The 25,747-nt window shown below is 40.2% G+C and overlaps 1 protein-coding gene across 8 annotated transcripts in view; it reads right to left on the reverse strand.

The window, feature by feature from the left end:
* slc38a9 (solute carrier family 38 member 9) overlaps window positions 1-25,747 on the reverse strand; it is an 85,234-nt gene that overhangs the window by 13,879 nt on the left and 45,608 nt on the right. For all 8 annotated transcript variants that reach the window (XM_069924378.1, XM_069924377.1, XM_069924381.1 and 5 more), the window contains one exon: window positions 2,284-2,397. In XM_069924378.1, the coding sequence (XP_069780479.1) occupies window positions 2,284-2,397 (114 nt within the window). The remainder of the gene's footprint in view (window positions 1-2,283; window positions 2,398-25,747) is intronic.

Genomic DNA, 25,747 nt, shown 5'->3' on the forward strand with positions numbered 1-25,747 from the left:
CACCACCATACACATCTTCTCAGCTCCACCTTCTGCAAGGACCACTCCCTCAGTAACTCCCTCATCCACTCACCTCTTACCACTAATTGGCCCTTTGGTACTACCCATGACTGCAAGGAAGTGTAACACTTGCACCCACACTTCCTCCCTCACCACATTTCAGCACCCCAAACGCCCCTTTCAAGTGAAGCAACACTTAATATGAATCTGCAGGGGTCATCTACTGCACTTAGGTACTCCTGATGTGGCCTTCTCTACATCAGAAATGAGACCGAGATTGGGAGATCATTTCATAAAGCATTTTTGCTCCATCCGCTGCAATAGCAGAGATCTTCCAGTGGCCAACCATTTCATATCCATGCCCCACTCCCATGCAGACATGTGTCTGTGGTCTTGCACACTGCCAAACTGATGTCACTGACAAATTGGAGGAACATCATCTAGTATTCTGTCTGAGCATTCTCCAACCAGATGGAATTAACATCAACTTCTCAGATTTTCGTTAGGCCCTTCCCTGGTCTCTTTCTTTCCCTATCCCTCTGCAGTGGCATATCTGGGTAAAATAGTGCCTGGGGCAAGCAATGAAATAGTGCTTCCCAACCAGTTTTTTAAAAATTGCAAATAAAGTTGCCATTTGGGTGCTCTGCATGCAAAATTGGGCTAGTTTGAAGATCGGCTGCAGGAAATTCTGAGTGTCTCTGTGTTGCAGGCTTTGGGTTACTTTTAAGCGTGTACGTATTTTTGGGTAGAACTCCATGATGAAACTATGACTTAGCTGAACAGAACCATGAGCCTGTTGATTTAAAAGGGACTCTAGACTGAATGGGGTTTAATTCCAGGAGGGGAATACAGTCACCCAGCACCCAAGGATTGCCTTCTTCTGGCTATCCATCCCATAGGATGATGATAGTTCCTTTCAGTCAGTTTGTGGGGTTTGATGTGAAGATACCCCCCTCCTCAGAAAGGAACAGTGTATGCAAGAATGGATTTTGGTGAGTCAGGGGTTGCACAGGTCCAGACCCACCCTCTTGACATTTCCTCCCAGATCCAGTGGCTTGGTGAGGTCCAAGACAGCTTGGGAAAATTCTGTTGCAGTGAATGGCCAGACCAAGCTTTGAAGTAAGGGTGCCCTTTCTGCACTTCATGGCAAGTGTTTTCTAGATGACCATTGGCCCTACATGAGGGTTTGTCCACCCTTTGACAGGTCTTGTTTTTCATCCTCTAGGGTGTCTAAGCCACCCTCCGCACCAGGCAAGCCTGGTGGGGGAGCCGTTTAGTTGCTGACCACCCAACCATGCGACAGGTTGTACTGGGTTACATGGTACCAGTAGCACTCAGACAAGTTACCTGACACTCTCTCACCCAAAGGGACTGGGGTGGGGGCAGAAGAGTGCATATTGCACCCCAGGATGGACTGACTGTGTGCACAACGTGCTAAAATCAACTCACTTGTAGTTGTCTGCCCTTCGCTGTAAGATCCGCTCCTGGGATCGTTTGAATCGCCTCTCCCTGGACACACAGACCCCTTCCAACAGCCCCAACATATCAACCAGGATGAAATCCAAGAACAAGGGAAAATCTTTCCAAAAGGTTTCTTGAACTTTTGAAACGTTGATTTCTCTGGGTTTTCTGGGTGGTGTGGCCAGAGCGGGGACCTCAAGCTGCTGGCAGGAGCAGGGATATCCATCAGAAATTAAAATGTGACAGTGTCATTAAAGAACCTCATATTGTCACCCATACCCTGAAGTTCTTTTGTCAGATAGAGTTTCTTTGTTGGGCTTGGGACTCAGGAGTTTGATATTGGGCAGGTGAAGACAGGGGCACAACCCCTTTAAGTGGCGACCAGTGCACATGTCCTGGCTGCCATACCCTAGATACACCTTGGTCCCTCTGTCTCCCTTCCTCCACATTCCAACCACCTTCCCTCTCCATTCAGAGAGCTATTGCCTCCCCCTTTCACTTTCCAACTTTTTCTCTTCTGTCCTCTGACCCTTATCCAACTATGACCTTATTGCTTGTGGGCCTGTACTATCCCTCCACTATTTTATTCAGGCACCTGCCTGCTTTTTGCTCATACCTTTATGAAGACTTAGGCCCAAAACATTAGCTACACAAGAAACACTGCGTAATTTGCTGAGTTTCTCCAGCACTTTTGCACACTTTATTGAGCTACAAATTTTCAGCATCTTTTATCCCTTTTGTTCACGTTATGAAGTAAAGACAAAGACAAATTTAACAAGTTAGACGGGAAAGGATGCAGATGTTGAGCATTAAATTACATACCGGCTCAATGCAGTCTTTGGATAATTCAGGTGAGGGAAATGCAGCAAATGTCATCAGTGCAACATATAAATAGGTTGATCCCACAAGTAGATAGGCAATGGAAAGATCTCGAACCTGATCAGAAAAATTATAAATGAGTCTGACATTTGCCAAGGGAAACTTACTTTCATCCAAGTCAATTTATGGAAATTAAAATCACCTTATTTGAAAATATAAATCATGGATGATTTAATGTTTTGTGACCAGAACATCATAGAACATGCTTTGTCACCTCTTTGCGTTGCCTTTGTTAAAATAAAAGTAGAGCTAGTAAATAATGTCGGAAAAATAATTTCATGGAGTATTCACATACATTTCCATGTTAGTTGATTTTACAAAAAACTTTCATGAAAGACTCCCATATTTCTGGCTTATACTGCCTATTTTTTCAGTACAATAGTCTTAACAAGATTTTTTGAAGTTACGATGGTTCAAATCCGTACTTTCAATTTTGAATTCTGATCTGTTCCTGCACTTGCAATATGTGGCATGCTACTCTTTGGCAATGTTATCGCGTGAGAGTATCATGCAGTATACCCTCTCGCAACGATGGTTCAACCACGCTTGCAGTCTCTGTAGTGATCACGCAAACAAATGAAATTGACAATTCTGTCATTTTAGCAACCCCCACCATTCAGTAATTAATTTTAGTTCTTTGCTTCAAACATTCTTCATGCACAGCTTTTAGCTGCCCCCCCACCCCCGGTGTTGAATAAAGGTATTCAAAATTTTATTATAAAAAATGGTAGGTGCGGTATTCTTTTACGACTTGCGTATTTTTTGACTTACGATGGGTTTGCCGAAACAGAACCCCATTGTAAGTTGAGGAGTACCTGTCTGCTGCAGTCCTCTGCAATAAATAAACCAATTAAATACTAGACTTGTACAATCAAGCAAAACTTCATACTTCCACTTGACATAAACAAAAAGCATTTAAACAATATACAGTGATGGTGCTAGAACACAGGAGCACAATATTACTAAACCACCTAAAGGTCACTCAACTGTGCAACTCTTCATCCAGACATGGATCCACACAAAATAAGCATGACTAGATTTATAACAGTATGCAAATTAGAAGACACAATATTACCACAAAGTGCATGGAAATCTACAATAGAGACACACTAAAAGGAAAGAAAAAAAAATGAGGTAAAGAAAATATTGATAGAAAATTAAAATTTCATTTTATAACATGTATAAGGGCTAAAATGCAAGTTGCAAGCAAATTCTGCAAGCAGCCAGTAGTGTTCAGAGTATATAGATATGTGTTTGGGAGATAAATTGGGAAAGGTTTGTTAGAGTAGGTTACATACAAACACTTTAAAACAGATCTTATTTGAAATACTGGAGGTCTGCTAATGCTAGACATATCGGCTCCACAGCTTTTGCAAGAGTTTTGGAGAGTGCCCATGAGACTTCACTAATGAATTGTTTACAAAAAGGCAACAGATGAAAGATTTTGTTGGAGCCACCTTCTGTCTGGGTGGAGCTTGCTGTTCTAGGAGGGTCATGTGGTTTTGCAAGCAGAGAGAGTCAAACAGGCTCAGAGAGAGAGAGCGAGAGCGATCACTTCTACAGTGTTACAGTCAGCAACAATAGCTGGGACTAGAACAGGACAAGCAAGCAAGCTTGTGGAAAACCCCATTTGGAAGATGGGTTGTGAGTACTTAGTTCAGCCTGGTCAAAGCCCTTGTGGTTCATGCAAGAGGAGAGGACTGGCTGTCTTATGATTCCCTTGGAATAAGAGAAACAAGAAAGAACTCTGTGGTGACTTGAAAGAAAGAGATTATTATCTGGAGAACCCTGAGGGGTCGAGTTTCTTTGGCAAGACACTGAGGTGGCTGGGTGTCCAGCGTACAACAAATCTCTCTCGGAAAACTGACATGAACCTTCGTGAGCGGTAACCATTTACCTTTCAAGCACCAAAGCCTGGTGAACTTTATAAATGTCAAATTCTGTGCACAGTCAGAATTGTCTGCAATCAGTGAACTTGGAAGAATGAGAAGTGAGATTTGTCTGTGAATCAAATAACTTTGCTGAACTTACACATACATTACATACATGTGCACTTAGAATTAGAAGGGGGTTAAGTTAGGTTAGTTAAGTCAATAGTGAAAAGCTAAAGTGTGACTCTGTTTACATGTTTAAAGATAATTAAAAGCAACTTTTGTTTGTAATGATTTGTCTTGGGGAATATCTATTGCTGCTGGGTTTTGGGGTCCTCTGGGCTCGTAACAATAGATGTTGACATTTTTCATGCTGACTCCTAGTAACATCTTTGTATAGCTAGTTTTATGTGTGTTGAGATAAAACATTTAGTTTGATTTTCTTTGTTCTATGAAATGGAAGGAATTTGTTTTGTTCCGCAAACATTTATTAAACATTTAATTGTTTAAGCGTTGCTTTTATACTATATAACTTTTTTCTCCCCCAAAACCAGCTTGTAATAATATAGTAACTGATATAATGAAAACTTAAATCAACTTTAGTACAGATTTGTTTGAATGAGTCACTGACAACAATAACAACATTCAAATTCCTGCAAATGACTATGAAGGAAAATAGTCACAACAATTAGTCAATCTTCATTCAGAGAGTGGTGGTTGAGTGGAATGACCTTCTGGAAGAGGTGGTTGCGGCAAGGTCAATTTTGTCATTGAAGAAAAAGTTGGATAGGTACTTGGATGAGAGAGGATTGGAGGGTTATGGGCAAGGTGCAGGCATGTGGGACAAGAGGTAATCACTTAAATCGGTATGGATTAGAGGGGCCGAGATGGCCTGTTTCTGTACTGTAATTGTTATATGGTTATAAAAGATGGAATTTAAGACAAGAGAAAGTTGGAAGTTGGATTTGGACGGATCAATTGGGCTCTGTTTAGAGCATTTCGAACTCACAGAGCATCAACAGCATTACGAAGGCCATTGAAGAAGTGGTAAGTCTTACTAAAGGATTCCTTATGTGTGTTTATTGCAAGTTAGAACACAGTTTGGAGCAACTGCCACTTGTCCTTTGAGTACAAGAATTGCCTGCAACCAGTGAGATTGGACTGTGAACCAAAGAACTTTGTTTTGCAGTTACGATTTTGAATGTTTGATGTCTGATTGCAATGATCGGCTGTATGGATAATATGGCAGCTGCTGCTAAGGAGCTGTGTCAAGATGAAGAAAACTGAACTCAAGAGAATTGCAAAAGGAGTGGATAAGAATAACACAGGTGCAGCGACAGAGAGAAGAGGAGCTGAAATGGAAGCAGCTATAAAGAGGAAACATCTATGGAGAGAAGAGGAGCAGCTAAAGAAAGGAGCTGCAGGAGGAGCAGCTAAGAAAGGAGGAAGTGCAGCTAAAAAGGCAAAAGGAGCTACTGGAACTGGACAAAAGAATTATTGTTAATCTGGCCAAATCGAAGGCACTAGAAGCCTTTGGTATCTCGTGCACAAAGTAAATTGTCTAAAGCGTCTATTTCATGTTTTGAGAAAAGACAACAGAAAAAGAAAATATTTGATACCAAGACTGAGCCAGTGCCACAGTTACGAGATATGTATTGACCTGAATTTGCCAGGTTAAGGCATGGTGATGCCAAATTTCAAAACCCAATTATGACCCCATTGGACAGAGATAAGACTTATGTCATCTTTCAAAACAGAATACCACCCATTCCTGGCAGGTAAGAGAAGTCTTGGTGAGCAAGTAACTTACACCCAAACATGAGAAGGCAAGATGAATTGGTTGGATCATTAATTCAGTTACAGACACTCTCTTCTTTGCCCAAGAGAAAGATTCCAGTTTTTGATGTTTTTGCTTCAATTCCAAGTGTTTATGGAAAAACTTTGAACACAATATTGGTAAAGGTTCCATTATTGTCATGTAATACTACATTTAGAATGTAACATACATGAAATTCTTAAACTTTTGATTATCGTAAGGCAGACAGAGTCACCACTTTGTCCAGCGCCCCTCATAGAAACAGACAGCACCTGGTGTTTCAAAATTTGGAGGATTGTGTATATTATTTGGAATAGTTCATGAATGGACAACCACCAAGATCTTGTAAAGAGTTGCCAGCATATTGATACGAGTCCAGAGGACCCCCAAAACCCAGCAGCAATAGATGTGCACCACGACAAAGGGTAACTTAAACAAAAGTTGCTTTTAATTATCTTTGAACATGAAAATAGAATCAAACTTTAACTTATCTCTATTGGCTGACTTAACCACCTTCTAACTCTAAGCGCGCGTGTGTGTAAAGTGTGTGTAAATTCAGCAAAGTTCTTTGGTTCACAGTCCAATCTCACTGGTTGCAGGCAATTCTTGTACTGGGCACAGAAGTTGACATTAATAAAGTTCACCAGATTTTGGTGCTTAACAGGTTAAGCTTAACACCACTCAGGAGGGTTCTTGTTAGTTTTCAGAGAGTTTTTATTGCTCCAGGACATCTACAACTATTCCTTTTTAATCAGTCACTCCAGTATCTTGCTGATGAATCTTGCCTCCTTCAGGGTTCTCCAGATGATGACCTCTTTCTTTCAGGTCACCAAAGAGTTCCTTTCTGTTTCGCTTATTCCAAGGGAAACACAGGACAACCAGTCCTCTCCTTTGACCAGGCCGTCCTCCAAAGCTAGCCAGCTTGTCCCTCTGGAACCGATGTCTGTCACTCCTCTCTCCCTCTCAGTCCCTCCAACTCGGAGAGCAAAACCTGTTTTTTCCTCTCCTCTCTGCCTGCAAAGATCACATGACCTTCCAGACAGTAAATTCTCTTTTCCAGACATAGCTGCTACTGGACGTTGTTACATTTGTTGCCTTTTGCAAATAACAGCCCATCATGAGTACTCTTGCAAAAGCTCCTGCAAAAATTCTGTGTTTTAAAGTGTTTGTGTGTGACCTGCTTCAACAAACCTTTCCCAATTTATCTCCCAAACACCTCGATATACTCTGTCACAATATGGTGCCAAATGCAATATTTAAACAGGCTAAGTTTTGAATTAAAGTATTTTGGCAACAAGCATAAAATTTCTACATCTTATATACAGAAGGCTCTTTCAAGGTCATCACGAAGACCGGATGACACCAAGAGTTTACAAGCTTACACCCTCTTTCTAAGTGAATGTTGTAAAGTCATGATGGAGTTCGGCCATCTACAAGAGCTTGATATATCTACTAGTATGCCAATCATTATAGATAAATTACTGTACTGGATGAAAGAATTATGGAGAAGTTCAGTTGCTGAATTACAGAAAGATGCAATGTGATAAGTACTTTTAAGGATTTGGTGGCATTCACTGAAGAGCAAATGGACATTGTGCAGATCAGTGTATGGAAAGATCAAAGGCACTCAAACAGTAAGTAAAGAAGTTGAGAAGTCCAAATCATACCCTCAAAATTTTTTTTAAGAAGTACATTTGCCACCTCACTGGCAGTGCAGGATAAACAAATTAAGGAAAATTTAAGTTTACTTTTTGTGAAGAAATGTTTGTCTGTAATGACAAGCATACTTTGGAAAAGTGTGCACAGATGGAAAAGAAGATGCAAAGTGAAAAAATTGCTTTTTTGAAGGAAAATGTGGTATGTTTTAGTTGTCTGTGTAAAGGACACACTACCAAAAACAACTCAGCTGCAAATATGTGGTCAAAAGCATCCCAAAATGCTACATGTCTTCCAGGAAAAGAAGAAAATGGAAAAGGATCAAACGACAAGAAAAATAGCAGATGAAACAATGCTAAAGCCATGGTATTGACAAATGGTCTTACTGGGGATGGAGAGAACTGCAAACTTTTAATACCTGTGCAAGTCGAGGCCAAAAAAGGAAGTGCAATAATGCATACTTGTGCATTTCTTGACCCAAGAAGCACTGCATCATTTTGCACCATGGGGTTAATGAAGTAGCTTCAACTTTTTTTAAAATTTTAAAAAATTTTTCACACTATGAACCATACTGACCAAAATACATACAGACATTTTTCTCTTGACTATATAGTGTCATTTTCTCCCCTTTTTCACCCCTCCCTTCCCTCCCTCCCTCACCCCCATCCCATTTATTCAAAGTTCAATCTATATGATACATTAAATCCGTTAAACAATGTCGTCACTTAATAAAAATAAACAAGAAATTTTTGTCTTTTATTTTTACATACTGAGTCAGTTCATTTTGTTGTCTTCTCCTTCTGTCATTTTAGGTGGTGGAGGTCCGTGGTAGGATTTCTCTATTGTGTTTCATGTATGGTTCCCATATTTGTTCAAATATTGTGATGTTATTTCTTAAATTATATGTTATTTTTTCTAATGGAATACATTTATTTATTTCTATGTACCATTGTTGTATTCTCAAGTTGTCTTCTAATTTCCAGGTTGACATAATACATTTTTTTGCTACAGCTAGGGCCATCATAATAAATCTCTTTTGTGCTCCATCCAAATCGAGTCCAAATTCTTTATTTCTTACATTACTTAGAAGGAAGATCTCTGGGTTTTTTGGTATATTGCTTTTTGTCATTTTATTTAATATCTGGTTTATATCTTCCCAAAATTTTTTCACTTTCTCACATGTCCAAATTGCATGTATTGATGTTCCTGTTTCCTTCTTACAGCGAAAACATCTGTCTGATACTGTTGGGTCCCATTTATTTAACTCTTGGGCTGTGATGTTTAGCCTGTGTAACCAATTATATTGTATCATGCGTAACCTCGTGTTTATTGTATTTCTCATAGTTCTGGAGCATAGCTTTTCCCATGTTTAGATCTTGTTCCCATTTTTGTTTAGGTTTACAGTTTGTTTCCTCATTCTCCTTTTCTTGCAGTTTGATGCACGTTTGTTAGAAATTTTTTAATTATCATTGTGTCTGTAATCACATATTCAAAATTGCTTCCTTCTAGTAACCTCAGACTGTTTCCCAATTTGTCCTTCAAGTAGGTTTTCAGTTGGTGGTATGCAAACATTGTGTCGTGAGTAATATTTGTCCTTCATTTGTTCAAAAGATGATAATTTATTTCCCAAAAAACAATTTTCTATTCTTTTGATCCCTTTTCTCTCCCATTCTCTGAAGGAAAGGTTATCTTTTGTGAAAGGGATTAGTTGATTTTGTGTCAATATTAATTTTGGTAGTTGATAATTTATTTTATTCCTTTCTACATGAATCTTCTTCCAAATGTTGAGCAGATGGTGCAATACTGGTGAATTCCTATGTTGCACCAATTTTTCATCCCACTTTTCTCGTACATGTTCAGGTATCTTCTCCCCTATTTTATTTAGCTCTAATCTGGTCCAATCTGGTTTTTCTCTTGTTTGATAAAAATTTGATAGGCATCTTAATTGTGCTGCTCTATAATAATTCTTAAAGTTTGGTAGCTGTCAGCCCCCTTATTTGTACCATTCTGTTAATTTATCTAGTGCTATCCTTGGTTTCCCCCCCTTTCCATAAGAATTTCCTTATTATTTTCTTTAGCTCCTTGAAGAATTTCTCTGTTAGGTGAATTGGTAATGATTGAAATAGGTATTGTATCCTTGGGAAGATGTTTATTTTAATACAGTTGATCCTTCCTATCAGTGTTAGTGGTAAGTCTTTCCAGTGCTCTAAGTCGTCTTGTAATTTTTTTCATTAATGGCTGATAATTTAATTTATATAGATGGCCGAGATTATTATTTAGTTGTATACCTAGGTATACAACTAAATTGCTTGTGTTTGAGGTTTTTGAGGTTCAAAATCAATCAGCTATAAGTGTCAACAACAAGATATCAATTGTTAAACTTGATAAGCTATGGGAGCAGGGAGCAGAGTTCAAGAATGGCTTTCCTGAGTGCATCAGGGATGACCAAGAACCTTCAAAGGAAGACCAGTTCTTGGAATTGGTGTCAAAATCTGCCAAACTGGGGTTAATGATCATTATTGCATTGGATTACCTTTAAAGGGAAATATGCATGCCTGAAAATAGAAGCACTGACTAACAATGTACCCTGAAAGAGAAAATTCCAGAAGGATTCTTCCTTTTATTCAGACTACACCAAATTTTTTATCTAATATGGTATCTAAAAGATATGCAGAGAAAGTACAAGATAATACTTTGGAACTTGATGCAAAAAAATGGAACTTAATCACACCATGGAGTTTCGCATCACAAAAGAAAAAGCTTCATTGGTGTTTGATTGTGGAGCAACCTTTCAGGGAGTTTCACTAAATTCTAAACTCATACAGGGTCCTAATTTGACCAGTATGTTGAAAGGAGTCTTAACTAGATTCTGTAAAGAACCTGTCATCATTACTACAGACATTGAAGTAATGTTCCATCAGGTGAGAGTACCGAATGAAGAGCATGATTTGTTACGATTCCTCTGATGGCCTGATGGATACTAGTTAGAACACAGTAGAATACAGAATGAAAGGGCAACTATTTGGAGTGACTTCATCACAAAGTTAAGTGAATTTTGCCCTTCGGCAGTGTGCTGAGGACAATATAGAGCAATTTAGCTCTCAAGCTACAAGCACCATCAGGAATAGCTTCTGTGAAGATGCCTGTCTCGCTTCTGCAGCTACAGTAAAAGAACCAATAGTTCTTTAACACGAGTTAAAAGCAATTTGTTTCAAAGGAGGCTTTCTACTTACCAAATGGACAAGTAACAGTCGCCAAGTATAGGCTGCCATACCCAAAAGAGAGAGGGCAAATGAAATGAAGAATTTGGACTTAGACCAAGACAATCTTCCTGTTGAGAGGGTGTTAGGTGGACAATGGTGTGTTCAGTGTAACATTTTTAGGTTCAAAATCATTTTGAAGGACCAGCCTCTCACAAGAAGAGAATACTATCAACTGTCAGTTCAATATGTGATCCTCTCTTGGAATACTGACATCAGTTGCCCTGACTGCGAAGATGATCCTGCTAGATTTGTGTAGGAAGAAGATAGGTTGGGATGATGAGATACCAGAATCCATTGTACAAAATGGACGCATTGGATACAGGATCTTTGTAAGCTGGAAGACTTCAAGATTGACAGATACTTCAAACCTACAAATTGTGGAACTGTAACATCTGTTCATTTGCATCATTTTACTGATGCATATGAAGATGGTTATGGAACTATTAGCTACCAATTACTGCATGATAACAAGGATCAAGTATTTTGCGAATTTGCAATGGGAAAGGCCAGAGTGGCTCCATTGAAACCAGTCACAATTCCACAAGTGGAGTTGGTGGCTGCTACCATGGCAATCAGAATACACAAAGTTGGAAAAAAAGTTGCAGATGAAACTAACAGACTCCATATTTTGGACTGATAGCACCTCTGTGCTCAAATACATCAAGAATAAAACCACAATGTTTTGAAGTTTCGTGGCTAACAGAATCACTGAAATTGATAAAAATTTGACGTCCAATACAGTGGAGATATGTTAATGCAGTTAACAAGTCCACCTGGCTTCCCGAGGTTTGAAAGCCAAGTCTTTTTTGAAGAATGAATTGAAATGTGGGTGTCAGGGCCTCAATTTCTTCTACAGCTTAAAAGGGGTGGCCTCAAAATACTGATGTTAAAAGAAATTTTACCAGAAGACCCCTGAAATCAGGAGCAATGTCTGTTCAGATAACGTCTAAACAATGGATTCAATTACCCACTTAATCTATTACTTCTCATCTTGGAATTGTTTGATAAAGGCAATAGCATGAATGCTCAGATTTAAAAGATGGTTTCTGAATTGTAGCAGACAGAACAAACAAACAAGCGATGTTCCTGTTCAATTTCATTAAGGAGATTTACCACAAAAGACAGATGATCTTGAGACTCAAGAAAACGGATGTCTCAATTAAAGAACTGATTACTGCTGAGAAGGAAGAGGTGTATGGAAAAATTGATCAGTGCAAAAAATTCTTAATTCCATTCTAGATAGATAAAATCTCAATGAGGGTCTTCAGACAGTTCTATGTGAAGTTGAAGCTATCCTCAACAGTCATCCAATCACTAAGACATCAACAGATCCAAATGATCTTGAAGCACTTACAAAATTAAATGGAAAAGCAAACTGAATGGTGGACTCTGTCTGCTGAGTGTTAAAGAATAGATTTAATAAATGTACAATTTTTTGGCAGATGGGAATATCACGTAGATTAACGTGAGGATATCCACTTTGTCAATAGATTATTATTGTAGTGTAATGTTATGCAGAGATCTGGAAATGCTTGTATGTGAACTACAAAATGTTAGTTTGCAAGTGCACCAAGTAATCAAGACAGCTAATAGGATGTTGCTCTTCATCGCAAGAGTGATTGAATTTAAGAGCAAGGGTCTACTGTAACTGCACAAGGACACTGGGGAGACCACAACGGAAGTACTGTGCACAGTCTGGTCTCCTTACTTGAGAAAGGATACTCAAGGGGATTGCAAAAATGAGGGGGTTATACGAGCAGAGATTGAGTAGTCTGGGATTATACACATCGATGTTTAGATGGATAAAGGGTAGATGTTAGAGGCAAAATTAAATAGGGAACAGATGAGAGAGAAACGGGGAGGTTGTTTCTACTGGCAGATGAAATTAGAGCTAGTGAGCATAACCTCAATATTCAGGGGAACAGATTTGAAGAGACAAGGAGAATATGCTTCCGCAGAGAGTAGTGCATTTGTGGAATTCTCTTTCCAAGGAAGCACTTGAGGCTGCCTCATTAAATGTATTTAAGACACAAGGTTTTTTTTTGTGTGGAATAGGTGAGTTGAAGGTTATCAGGAATAAATAGGTAAGTGGAGCTAATTCTGCAGTCAGATCAGCCATGATCTGACTGAATGATGGGGTTAGCTCAGGAGGCCAGCTGACATAGATATGCTCAATATATGCTTGGTGAATCTGTTAAAATGAAGAGCAACCAAGAATCTTCAATGTTGTTATTCTTTAAAACTCAAACAAATGTGTCCTTTGGAAGAACTATGGTGAGTTTTATAAAAGCTGCAAGGATGCAGCTGCAGAGGAATTGATTGACAGTCTTTTCAAAGGTGACATGGACAAACTAAAAGACTGTCATATTTTCTTTTCCATCTGTCTACTGGAGATAACAAAGTTACAGGATATTGTGATTTCTTTTTGAGCAATGAAAAATAACCTGCTATGGTGACCCACTTACCTGCAAGCGAACTGGCTCCCAAAATGGTGGACGTGCTGTGGAAAATGCAGGAAGTTCACCTGCACCCAACACAGGTTTTTAACTAGGCTGATGACATAACTTCCTGTTCATTTGACAGAAGCAGTGATGTAAATAAGCCCAGCATGCAAGCCTGGAGGTGTCACTCCACACCATGTACATCAACTTCCTCGTGTATACATCAACACGACAGCATGTACACCAATTCCACAACATGTACGCAGACTTCAATAGTAGCTCAGCACAGATTACTTCGCTAGATTGGTGACCTCGACAGTCCAAAAGATATTTGGACCCCAACGTGGAAAATTTTTCTTCAATGCATGCTGTGGCTCTGAAACTGCCAATGTTTTGGACTTCACAACCACGTGTATGATTTGACCAAGCAGAAGCCCAATTCCAGTTGAGGCAGTAAATGCTCTGGATCAAGAGACAGCATGCCAAGTTTCCGATTTTCTGCACCATCCACCAGAGGAGGGCAAGTATATGGCACTAAAGAGTCTGCTCGTCCATACCTTTGGCCTCTCACAATGCGAGTGAGAAGGAGTCACGTGATGGAGTAGTGGCCGGTAGGAGAATACCAGCCCTCTCCAGAAAAGAAGGAAAAAAGTGAAGAAAATGCAAAGCTCAAGAAACAAAATACAACAAATAAAAGATAAAGGTGTAGAGAAAAGAAAGAAAATGGCAAAAACAATGGGAAAAAAAGGAAAGACGTCGGAAGAGAAAGGAGAAGGCCTTATCTGCACGAAGAAGCAGGGACCCGCTGTGGACAGAGGAGCCCGCTCCCCAAGGTTAATGGAGACCCCACAGGGTCGTGACCTCCCAACAGCGGGACTACAAAAATGGCTCACTGAGCCAAACAGAGGTGTGCAATGCGCACAACAAGGAAAAGGAAAACACAGACGGGAGGGGGGCCCAGCTGTGGAGTGAACTTACACAGTGTGACCAGCTGAGAAATGCCCGACAGCAGGGCTCTCAGCTGGAAGAAGAGGAAAGCAACAGGAAAGGGAGTGATAAGAAAGAAAAACAGCAACAGGAAGCCCAACAGATAACTAGCCTAGAAGAAGAGGACCAACATCAAGAAGCCATGAAAAAAAATACCCAACCAACTGAGGCAAGCAGCTCAACAAGAAAGTCAGAAGAGACACAGATACAAGGAAGAGAAGTAGAAGACACAAACCCAAGAGCAGACACAGAAGAAGAACACCAAGCTCTGCACAGAGGAATAGAAGGTAAAATAAATGGACAGTACATAGATAAAAAAAAATTTTCAAGAACAAATGAAAGCATTAAAAGAATGGTTGACACTAGAATTTAGTGAAATGAAAAGAAAAATTAAAAGTACAGAAGAAAAAGTGAGCAGAATAGAGCTGGTCATGACAGAAGTAGGGAAAAGATTAGAAAATGTGAACGAACGAGAAATGGCTTAGAAATGGAAGTGAACGACTTAAAAAGAAAATTGGAAGAAAGTGACAAAAAAAGTTAAAGAAACACAAGAGTTGTTAGCTCAGAAGATGAATATAATGGAAAACTATAGCAGGAAAAACAATATAAAGATAGTGGCCTAAAGGAAGATGAAGAAGGCAAAAATATGAAAGAATTTATAAAAGAATGGATCCCAAAAGTCCTGGGAATGCAAGAAATACAGGAAGGAATGGAAATAGAAAGGGCACACAGAACACCAGCCCCGAAACCATAGTCACAACTAAAACCAAGATTCGTTTTAGTAAAATTTCTGAGACACACGACAAGAGAAAATATATTGGAGAAGGCAAGGAATAAAATTAGAGAAGACAAAAAACCATTGGAGCACAAGGGTCAAAAATTTTTTTTTTACCCAGACATAAGTTTTGAACTCCTAAAGAAGAGGAAGGAGTTTAACACAGCAAAGTCGATCCTATGGAAAAAAGGCTATGTTAAGATATTCAGCGGTGCTTAAAATAGTTATTCTGGGGGAGCAAAACAGACTGTTCTCGGATCCGGAGAAAGCACGAGAATTTGCAAAACGCCTGCAGGACAGAAAGAGAGATGAGGAGATGTAACAAGAACAAAGAACGATGACAAACTACATATAAAGATGTAAAAATAATGTATAAGTAAGAACTAAAGGGAAGAAAAGGGAAGTAAGGGAGAAAGGGAAAAAAAGAGGGGGAAAAAAAGAGGGGAGGTTTGTTTTAATGTGAAGATAAAAGTCTTTCCTGGAGGGGGTTGGGTGGGAGAGAATATCAGTCACTGCGAAAACAGTTGACACCTGCGAACAGGAGAGGGGAGTTATGGTTGCCTGGCAAGGGACAAGGGGCGACTCAGAGGGGGGGGGGGGAGGAGACACTTGGGGCTAAGGGAATTTTAGATGTGGGAGTGGTTGAGTATTTTATGTTTTAGATGTGTTGTCATACATTGAGTTCAAAAAGGGAAAACAGAGATGAAAATGGGGAAAAGGTGGTGGTGAGGAAGCAGAAATGAAGTGTAAACAGAGTATGAGATGGACATGTTGAACTATATAACTATAAATATTAATGGAATACATAACCTAATCAAAAGGAAGAGGCTATTAAATTTACTGAAAAAAGAAAAAAATAGATATAGCATTTGTGCAGGAAACACATCTAACTTAAGTGGAACATAATAAATTAAGGAGAGACTGGGTAGGGCAAGTAATGGCAGTATCATATAATTCAAAAGACAGAGGTGTACCTATATTAATCAATAAAAATGTACCAATCAAAATAAAGGAGGAAATAATAGATCCAGCAGGGAGATATGTAATGATAAAGTGTCAGATATATTCAGAATTCTGGAATTTGATCTATATATATATATATATATATATATATGCACCTAATGAAGAGGATCAAAAGTTTATGCAAGATTTTTTTTGAAGATTGTAGATACGCAGGGGAATATATTGATAGGAGGGGATTTTAACCTTAATTTGGACCCAAAGGTGGATAAAACTGGACAAAAGACTAGCAAAAAGAACAAAGTAGCCAAATTTATGGTTAAATCAATGCAGGAAATGCAACTTTTGGGATATATGGAGGAGGCAACACCCAAAGGAGAAGGAATACTCATATTATTCGAGTAGACATAAAACATACTCAAGGATTGACCTGTTCCTGTTGTCAGCCCATATCCAAGGGAGAGTTAGGAAAACGGAATATAAAGCTAGATTGTTATCTGATCATTCACCCCTTTTATTAGCAATAGAACTGGAGGACATCCCACCAAGAACATAAAGATGGAGATTAAACTCCATGCTACTTAAAAGACAGGAATTTAGAGAATTTATTGAGCGCCAAATTAAAATGTACTTTGAAATAAATACGGAATCAGTGAAAGACAAATTTATATTATGGGATGCAATGAAAGCCTTCATTAGAGGGCAGATAATAAGTTATGTAACTAAGATGAAAAAGGACTACAATTGGGAAATAGAACAGCTGGAAAGGGAAATAGTAAGTACAGAAAAAGAACTAGCAACAAAGGAAGATACAACAAAAAGAAGAGAATCGGTGGACAAAAAAAAAAACAAAACATTACAAATGTATAAGGAGGAGAAGAACATAATGAAAATAAAGCAGAAGTATTATGAGCTAGGAGAAAAAACGCACAAAATACTAACCTGGCAACTTAAAACAGAACAAGCTAAATAAACTGTATTGGCATCAAGGAAAAAGGACAAACAAATTACATATCACCCAACAGAGATCAATGAAAACTTTAAGGAATTCTATGAACAATTATACCGAACTGAGAACGAAGGGAAGAAGACAAAATAGATGAGTTTTTAGCTAAAATTGAACTACCGAAATTGTAAGAAGAGGAGCAAAACAAATTGATAAAACAATTTGAAATATAGGAAATACAGGATATATTAAAAAAGCTACTGAACAATAAAATGCCTGGAGAGGACTGACTCCCAGTAGAATTTTATAAAACATTTAAAGAGTTATTAATTCCTCCTCTCCTGGAAATAATGAACCAGATAGAAGAAACACAAAACTTGCCAGATTCATGTAAGACAGCAATAATTACAGTAATACCAAAGACGGTGAAAGATCCACTAACACCAGCATCACATAGACCAATATCTCTACTCAATTCAGATTATAAGATAATAGCAAAACTATTAGCAAACAGATTGGCCAACTGTGTACCAAAAATAGTAAAACTAGATCAAACTGGATTTATTAAGAAAATACGAGCAATAGACAATGTCTAAGTTCATTAACTTAATCCATGCAGTACAAGGAAATAAGATACCAACAGTGGCTGTTGCTTTAGACGCAGAGAAAGCCTTTGACAGGGTAGAATGGAATTATTCATTCAAAGTATTACAGAGGTTCAACCTACCAGAGAAATATATTAATTGGATTAAATCATTATATAAGGGACCATTGGCGAAAGTGACAGTAAATGGATATATATCGAACCAATTTAAATTAAGCAAGTCAACTAGGCAGGGATGTCCACTAACTCCCTCACTGTTCTCTTTAGCAATAGAACCATTGGCAGAACTGATAAGAACAGAAAATAAAATAAAAGAGAAAAATAAACGAGAAAGAATATAAAATCAGTTTATTTGCAGATGACATCATAGTATACTTAACAGAACTAGAAATATCAATAAAAGAACAACATAAGAAATTGAAGGAATATGGAGAAATATCAACACAAATAAAAGTGAAGCGATGCCAATGAATAATGCAGATTACACAGAGTTTAAAAAAAATCACCATTTAAATTGCCAAAACAAGCAATCTGATACTTAGGTATTAGATTACATAATAATTTAGGACACCTATACAAAGTAATTATCAGCCATTAATGAAGAAATTACAGGATGACTTAGAACATTGGAAAGAATTGCCACTAACATTGATAGGGAGGGTAAATTGCATTAAAATGAATGTCTTCCCAAGGATACAATACCTATTTCAATCGTTACCAATTCCCCTAACAGAGAAATTCTTCAATGAACTAAAGAGAATAATAATGAAATTCTTATGGAAAGGGGGGAAACGAGGATAATGTTAGATAAATTAACAGAATGGCACAAACAAGGTGGTTTGCAGCTACCAAACTTTAAAAATTATTATAGAGCAGCACAATGCGAGTGAACGGCCCATTTACTTCACTTCAATGGCTTGGGAGACAGGACCCCTTCCCCGCTCATGAATGAAATGCTGGCACTAGCAGGAGGGCATAGGCCCTGCCTCATTTTGGAGCAGGCTTTCTTGGATCAGTTGCCAGAAGATATCCACATGCTGCTGGCCGATGAGGATTTCAGTGACCCATGGGGAGTTGCAGCCTGTGCTGACATTCTATGACAGGCTATGCAAGAAAGTGTAATATTCGAAGGACAGGTCGCCAGATCCCGCTCACAGCAGCAGGAATGTGCAACATTAGACCAGCAGCAGGGTCGATCAAATCCGTTGTCAGACCGCCAGTCAGCCAGGAGATAGCAGGACGAAGATAGCACCATCAACAATGGGGTGCAGAAGCTTACCGATGCCAACCTCCCTGTGCATTTCAGTGAAATGCCAGGGCCAGCTGTCACCAATGGCTGTGGCAGTTGACCTTTGAGACAGCCTTTTATTTAATTGAGTAATTGGTTAGTAGGCCAATAAATAGGAGGGGAGGGACAAGGAGTGGCCAGTGAATGAGTGGTGTAGCGAAGGAGTAGGACTTCCAGGCTTTGGCTCATCGGGGTTTGGCAAAAGCAGGTGAGGAGAAAGCGACTATGTCGAGCAGGGCTGAGGAGAGCTGCTGCAGAAACCAAGGTAAGAAGAGAAAGTAAGACTAGTCAAGGATGTTAATCTACAAGCTAATGGAGTCACCTTGGACTGTAGATTGCTCCAGCTGTGGTATGTGGGAAATCTGGGATTGTATACTTGTCCCAGATAACCACACTTGCAGGAAGTGCACTCAGCTCCAGCTCCTTACAGACCGAGTTCGGCAACTGGAGCTGGATGAACTGAGGAGGTAATTGAGAGAAACTACAGGGAGGTAGTCACCCCAAATAGACAGGATGCAGAGACATGGGTGACTGTAAGGAGGGATAAAAGGAAGGGACCAGTGATGCAGAGAACCCCTGTGGACATTCCCACCAGCAATAGGTATGTTGTTTTGGATAATGCTTGTGGGTACGATCTACCAGGGACGAGTCGAGGCAGACAAGTCTCTGGCACAGAGACTGGCACCTCGGCTCAGAAGGGAAGGGCTGAGAGGAGAGCATTAGTGATAGGGGACTCGTTGGTTAGAAATTTGCTGGAATGCATCATGACTCCCAATTGGTGTGTTGCCTCCCGGGGTCCAGGGAGGTCTCAGATCATCTCCCCAGCATTCTAAAAGGGGAAGGGGAGCAGGCAGATGCCATGTCCACATGGGGACCAATGACATATATAGAGGTAGAGATGAGGTCCTAAAGAGGGAATATAGGGAGTTAGGTAGAAAGTTAAAAGATAGAACGTCGAGGGTGGTTAATCTCCAGATTGCTACTTGTGTCACACGCTAGACAGGGTACTAATAGGAAGATATGGCTGATGAATCCGTGGCTAAGGAGTTGGTGAAGGGGGCGGGCTTCAGATTCCTAGATCATTGGGATCACTTCTGGGGAAGGTCAGGCCTCTATAACAATGATGGGCTGCACCAATAACTTGGCAGGAGGGTTTGCTAGAACTGCTGGGGAGGGTTTAATTTAGTTTGGCAAGGGGAGGGAATTCAAAATGAGAGTGCAGAGAATAGGACAGTAGGGAGACAGGGAATTACAACAGGGAAAGAAATAAATAGTGAAGAGTGACTCAATAACAACAGAAATAAAAGGCAGGTGAGCAGGCAGGAGAAAGTGCTGCACAAAAAGAATACAGAACATACAATTTCGGTATCAGGTTTAAAGGCACTATATTTAAATGCACGTAGCATTAGAAACAAAGTGGATGACCTAGTTGCTCAAATTTAACTGAAAAAGTATGACATTGTAGCCATTACTGAAACGTGGCTCAATGAGGACTATGATTGGGAGCTCAATATCCAAGGTTACACAGTCTATAGGAAAGATAGGCAGGTGGATAGAGGAGGAGGGGTAGCTCTGATGATCAAAAATGACATTAAATCAATAGAAAGAAGGGATATAGGGTCAAAAGGGGTAGAATCATTATGGGTTGAATTAAGAAATGTCAAGGGTAAAAAGACCATATTAGCAGTTATATACAGGCCCCCAAACAGTAGCCGAATAAGATAATAAGTGGATAATAAGATACAGCAGGAAATGCAGAGGGCATGCCACAAGGATAATATCAAAATAATTATGGGGATTTTAACATGGCAGAGGATTGGGAAAGTCAGAAAAATACTGGAAGCCAGGAGAGAGAGAGTTTGTAGAAAACCTAAGAGATAGATTTTCTGAACAGCCTGTTGAGAAGCCCACCAGGGGATCTGCAGTTCTGGATTGGGTCATGTGCAATGAACCCGAGGTCATTTGGGAGTTAAAGGTCAAAGTACCTCAAGGAAGCAGCGATCAGAACATGGTTGAATTTAATTTAAAATCTGAAAAGGAAAAAAAATTATCGGATGTATCAATTTTTCAGTGGAATAAAGGAAATTACAGTGGTATGAGAAAGGAACTAGCTCAAGTAAACTGGGAAAGCAAACTAATTGGAGGATCAGAGCAGGACTGGAAGATATTTTTACAAGTAATAAAAGGCATGCAAGATAGATATATTCCATGAAAAAAGAAATTTGTCCAAGGAAAGATGGTACCACTGTGGCTAACAAAAGAGGTAAAGGCTAAGATAAAAGCAAAGGTGAGGGCATACAAGAAAGCTAAAATTAGTGAGAAATCAGAGGACTGGGATTCCTTTCGACAATTATTGAAAGAGACAAAGAAAGTCATTCAGAAAGAAAAGATGAACTATGAAAGGAGATTAGCTAACAATATTAAAAACAATATTGAGTTTTTTCAAATATATAAGGAATAAAAGAGAGACACGTGTTGACATAGGACTGATAATTGCTGGGGAAATTGTAATGGGTTATAAAGAGATGGCAGAGGAACTTAATTAATATTTTGCATCTGATTTAACCATGGAAGACCTTAGTAATATCCCGGACCATCAGAGGCCATTAGATTCAGTTAGGGTTACTAGAGAAATTGTGCTAGGCAAAATAAACGGATTAAAGATTGATAAATCTCCTGGGCTGGATGAGGTGCATCCACGGGATTTGAAAGAGGTGCCTTTGGAGATTGTAGATCCATTGGCGATGATCTTCCAGAAATCGATAAGACTATGGAGAGATTCCAGAGAGTTGGAAGGTCGCAAATGTGGTTCCACTGTTTAAGAAAGGTGAAACTCAGAAAAAAGGAAACTATAGGTAGATTAGTCTGACGTCAGTGGTTGGGAAGATATTAGAGTGGATTCTCAAGTATGAGGTGATGAAATACCTAGAGATGCATGACAGGATAGGTCCAAGTCAGCATGGATTTTTAAAGGGTAGATCCTGCTTGTCCAACATATTAGAGTTTTTTGAAGAAATCTCGTCGGATAGACAAAGGAGAGGCTGTGGATGTTATCTATTTAGATTTTCAAAAGGCTTTCGATAAGATGCTGCATATTAGGTTGCTAAATAAGATGAGGGCCCATGGAATTACAGGGAAGTTATTAAATTGTATATAAAAGTGGCTGATAGGCAGGAAGCAAAAGGTTAAAATTAAGATTTCCTGTTCTGGATGGCTGCCTTTAACTAGTGGTGTTCCGCAGGGGTTGGTATTGGGGCCGCTGCTGTTTACAATTTATACTAATGATGATTGTGGTATGAATGGCTTTGTGGCCAAATTTGCGGATGACACCAAGACAGGTGGTGGAGTAGGAAGTGTAGTAGAAACCGTAAAGTTGCAGAAGGATATAGACAGATTAAGAGACTGGGCAAAATTATGGCAAATGAGATTTAACAGAGAAATGTCCAGTTGTACATTTTGGCAATGGAAATAAACAGGCAGAATACTATTTGGATGGGGTGAAAATTCAGACCTCGGATGTACAAAGGGTCCTGGGTGTCCTCGTGCAGGGAAACCTAAAAGTTAATGACCAGATGAAACTGGAAGTGAAGAAAGCGAATGCTACGTTGGCATTCATTTCAAGAGGAATAGTGTACAAGAGTAAAGAGGTGTTGATGAGGCTCTATGGGACACTGGTGAGACTTCATTTGTAGTCCTGTGAGCAGTTTTTGGCCCCCTATCTTAGAAAGAGTGTGATGTTGTTGAAGAGGATGCAGAGGAGATTTATTAGGATGATTCCAGGAATGCAAGGGCTAACGTACAAGGAGAGTTTGGCAGCTCTTGGAGTATAGGAGAATGAGAGTAGATCTCAGAGGCATTTCATATTTTGAAAGGTTTAGATAGGGTGGATGTGGGTAAGATGTTTCCCTTGGTGGATGAATCAAGGAAAAGGGGTCATAGTCTGAAAATTAGAGGTTATCCATATAAAACAGAGATTAGGAAGAATTTCTTTAGTCAGAGGGTCATGGATCTGTGGAACTCACTGCCGCATACAGCAGTGGAAGCCAGATCACTGGGAGTATTTAAACAAGAAATAGACAAGTATCTTATTAGTGAGGGCATCAAGGGATCTGGGGAAAAGGCTGGAAATTGGAACTAGTGTAGAGTAGCTTAGTGTAGATTCACAGAACAGACTCGATGGGCCGAGTGGCCTGCTTCTGTTCCTTTGTCTTGTGATATGTCTGGGATAGACATTCCAACTAGTGTTTCTTGATGAATACAGTGGCTGAGATCAGCATGCTTCCCCCTTCGGGGTGTGACACACGCAAGAGAAAACCCAGGCCATCACTGAAAGCTGCAAACTGCAATACTATCCAGACATTTGGCACACATAGGATCCTGCTTCAATTTGGCAATACTAAGTTCATGTGGACGTTCATATTTGGCTGAGGTCGCACAACCACTACTGAGAGCTGGTTTCCTCAGAGTATATAGTCCGCTGGTTGATCTAGAGGGACGAAGGCTCGTTCATTTGAACACTTTCTAGATCTTCGCCCTAGGTGAGGCCAAGCTGCCAGCCCTGCATTTAGACTCCATTGCTCTTTCGGAGAATGAATTTGCCAGGTTGTTGACGGGATTCCCCACAATAATTATGCCGCAATTCACCTCAGCAATGCCGAAACATGGGGTGCAGCACCATGTACCAACTGAAGGGCCTGCTCGAGCTCAAAGGCTCCCTCCAGATAAATTTCTTCTGGCCAAAGAGGAGTTTAAAAGGATGGAGGACATGGGTATTATACAACAGTCCAATAGCTCCTGGGCCTCCCTGCTCCACACGGTACCCAAGGCCACAGGTGGATGGAGATGACCCTGCAGTGATTTCCGCAGGTTGAACGAGGTTACCACACCGAATCGCTACCCAGACTGCATTTACAGGACTTCACATCCAACCTGCAGGGAGCCCACATCTTTTCCAAGGTGGACCTGGTCTGGGGGTATCATCAGATCCTGGTCCACCTGGATGAAATTTCAAAAAATGGCTATTATTACACCCTTTGGCCTTTTTGAATTCAGAAGGATGCCTTTTGGGCTCAAGAAAGCCATGCAGACTTTCCAACATTTAATGGACAGAGTGGGGCACGATCTCTACTTTACTTCATATACCTAGATGACAAAGTTATCGCTTGCCACAGTCATCATGAACATCTGTCCCACCTGTGCAAGCTTTGCTCGTTTGAATGAGTTTGGGCTGACCATCAACCTGGCCAAGCGCCAATTCAGGTTAGCGACCATTGACTTTCTTGGCCATAGAATTAACAAACATGGAGCAGAGCCACTACTGGCAAAGGTCAAAGCAATCTGGGCATTTGCTAAGCCTAGCATAGTTAAAGGCCTCCAGGAGTTCATTGTAATGGTGAACTTTTATTGCCAGTTTTTACCATCAATGGCTTGCATCATGCACCTCCTCTTTGTCCTGGTGTCAGGCAAGGCAAGAGATGTCACTTGGGATGAAGAATCGTCGGCAGCATTCAAAAATGCCAAGGAAGCACTGGCTAATGCTGCATTGCTGGTCCACCCAAGAACGGATGTCCTGACAGTGGATGCATTCAGCGCAGCAGTTAGGAAGGGTGCTTGAACAAGTACATTGATGAGCATTGGAAACCATTGGCTTTTTTAGCAAGCACCTAAAGCCACCAGTACTCAAGTACAGTGCTTTTGATTGAGTTGGCACTGTATCTAGCTATCAGACATTCCAGGTACTTTCTATAAATCATGCATTTCGTGGCTTTTATGGACCACAAGTGGCTTATATTTGCCTTCACTAAGGTATCAGATCAATGGTCGGCTCATCAACAGAGACATTTTTTATATATTTCTGAGTTCACAATGTCCATAGAACACATCTCAGGAAAGGCCAATGTAGTGGCAGATGCGCTGTCTCACCCGGCCATACAATCCATGCAGACCTAAGCCCAAGGGATGTATCATGTTGTGCTCACAAAAGTGCAACAGGTAGACGAAGAAATTCTGTGTAACGGAACAGAAGGCTTGAACCTGGAGCTGGATGAAATTCCAGTTGGCCCGGGGGAGCTCAAACTCCTGTGTGACATATCTACAGGTCATCCTTGCCCAATCATTCCGAAGATCTGGAGGCAGCAGGTATTTGACATGTTACATGGGGTTGAAGGTAGCCAACAGATTTGTGAGGCATGGCCTTTGAAACCAGGTCAGCAATTGGATGATGACATGCACTCGTTGCTAGACATCCGAAGTCCAGCACACATGAAAGCCCCAACTTTTCGGAGGTTTGACCATATATACATGAACATGGTAGGCTGGTGTCACGTAGTTCTCGCTTTCTTCTTGCTATAGTGGATCAGGCCATGCAGTGGCCAGAGGTGCTTCCACTGGCAGACATGACTACTGACACCTGTGCCAGGACCCTCATTTCCACCTGAATAGCATGTTTCGGTCTGCCAGCACACATCATGTTTGACAGGGATGCCCAATTCACATCAAGCCTGTGGTTAGTAATGGCCACCCTGCATGAACCAAGTTGCATCATACAACTGCATACCACCCACAATCCAATGGACTAGTAGAAAGGTTCCATAGGCATTTGAAATCGGCCCTAACTGGGTTAATGAATTGACCTGGGTACTCTTGGGCATTCGAACGGCACTTAAGGATGATAATAGATGCCTCATTGGCAGAGCTGGTCTACAGTGTGCCCCTGATGGGTCCAGGAGAATTTGTATCAGACTCACAAGGACAGGAGGAAACGCCCACAGAGGTCCTAAGCAAGCTCCGTGAGAAGCTCG

The sequence above is a fragment of the Narcine bancroftii genome, chromosome 3 (genome assembly GCF_036971445.1).
Source record: "Narcine bancroftii isolate sNarBan1 chromosome 3, sNarBan1.hap1, whole genome shotgun sequence".
Classification (NCBI taxonomy): domain Eukaryota; kingdom Metazoa; phylum Chordata; class Chondrichthyes; order Torpediniformes; family Narcinidae; genus Narcine; species Narcine bancroftii.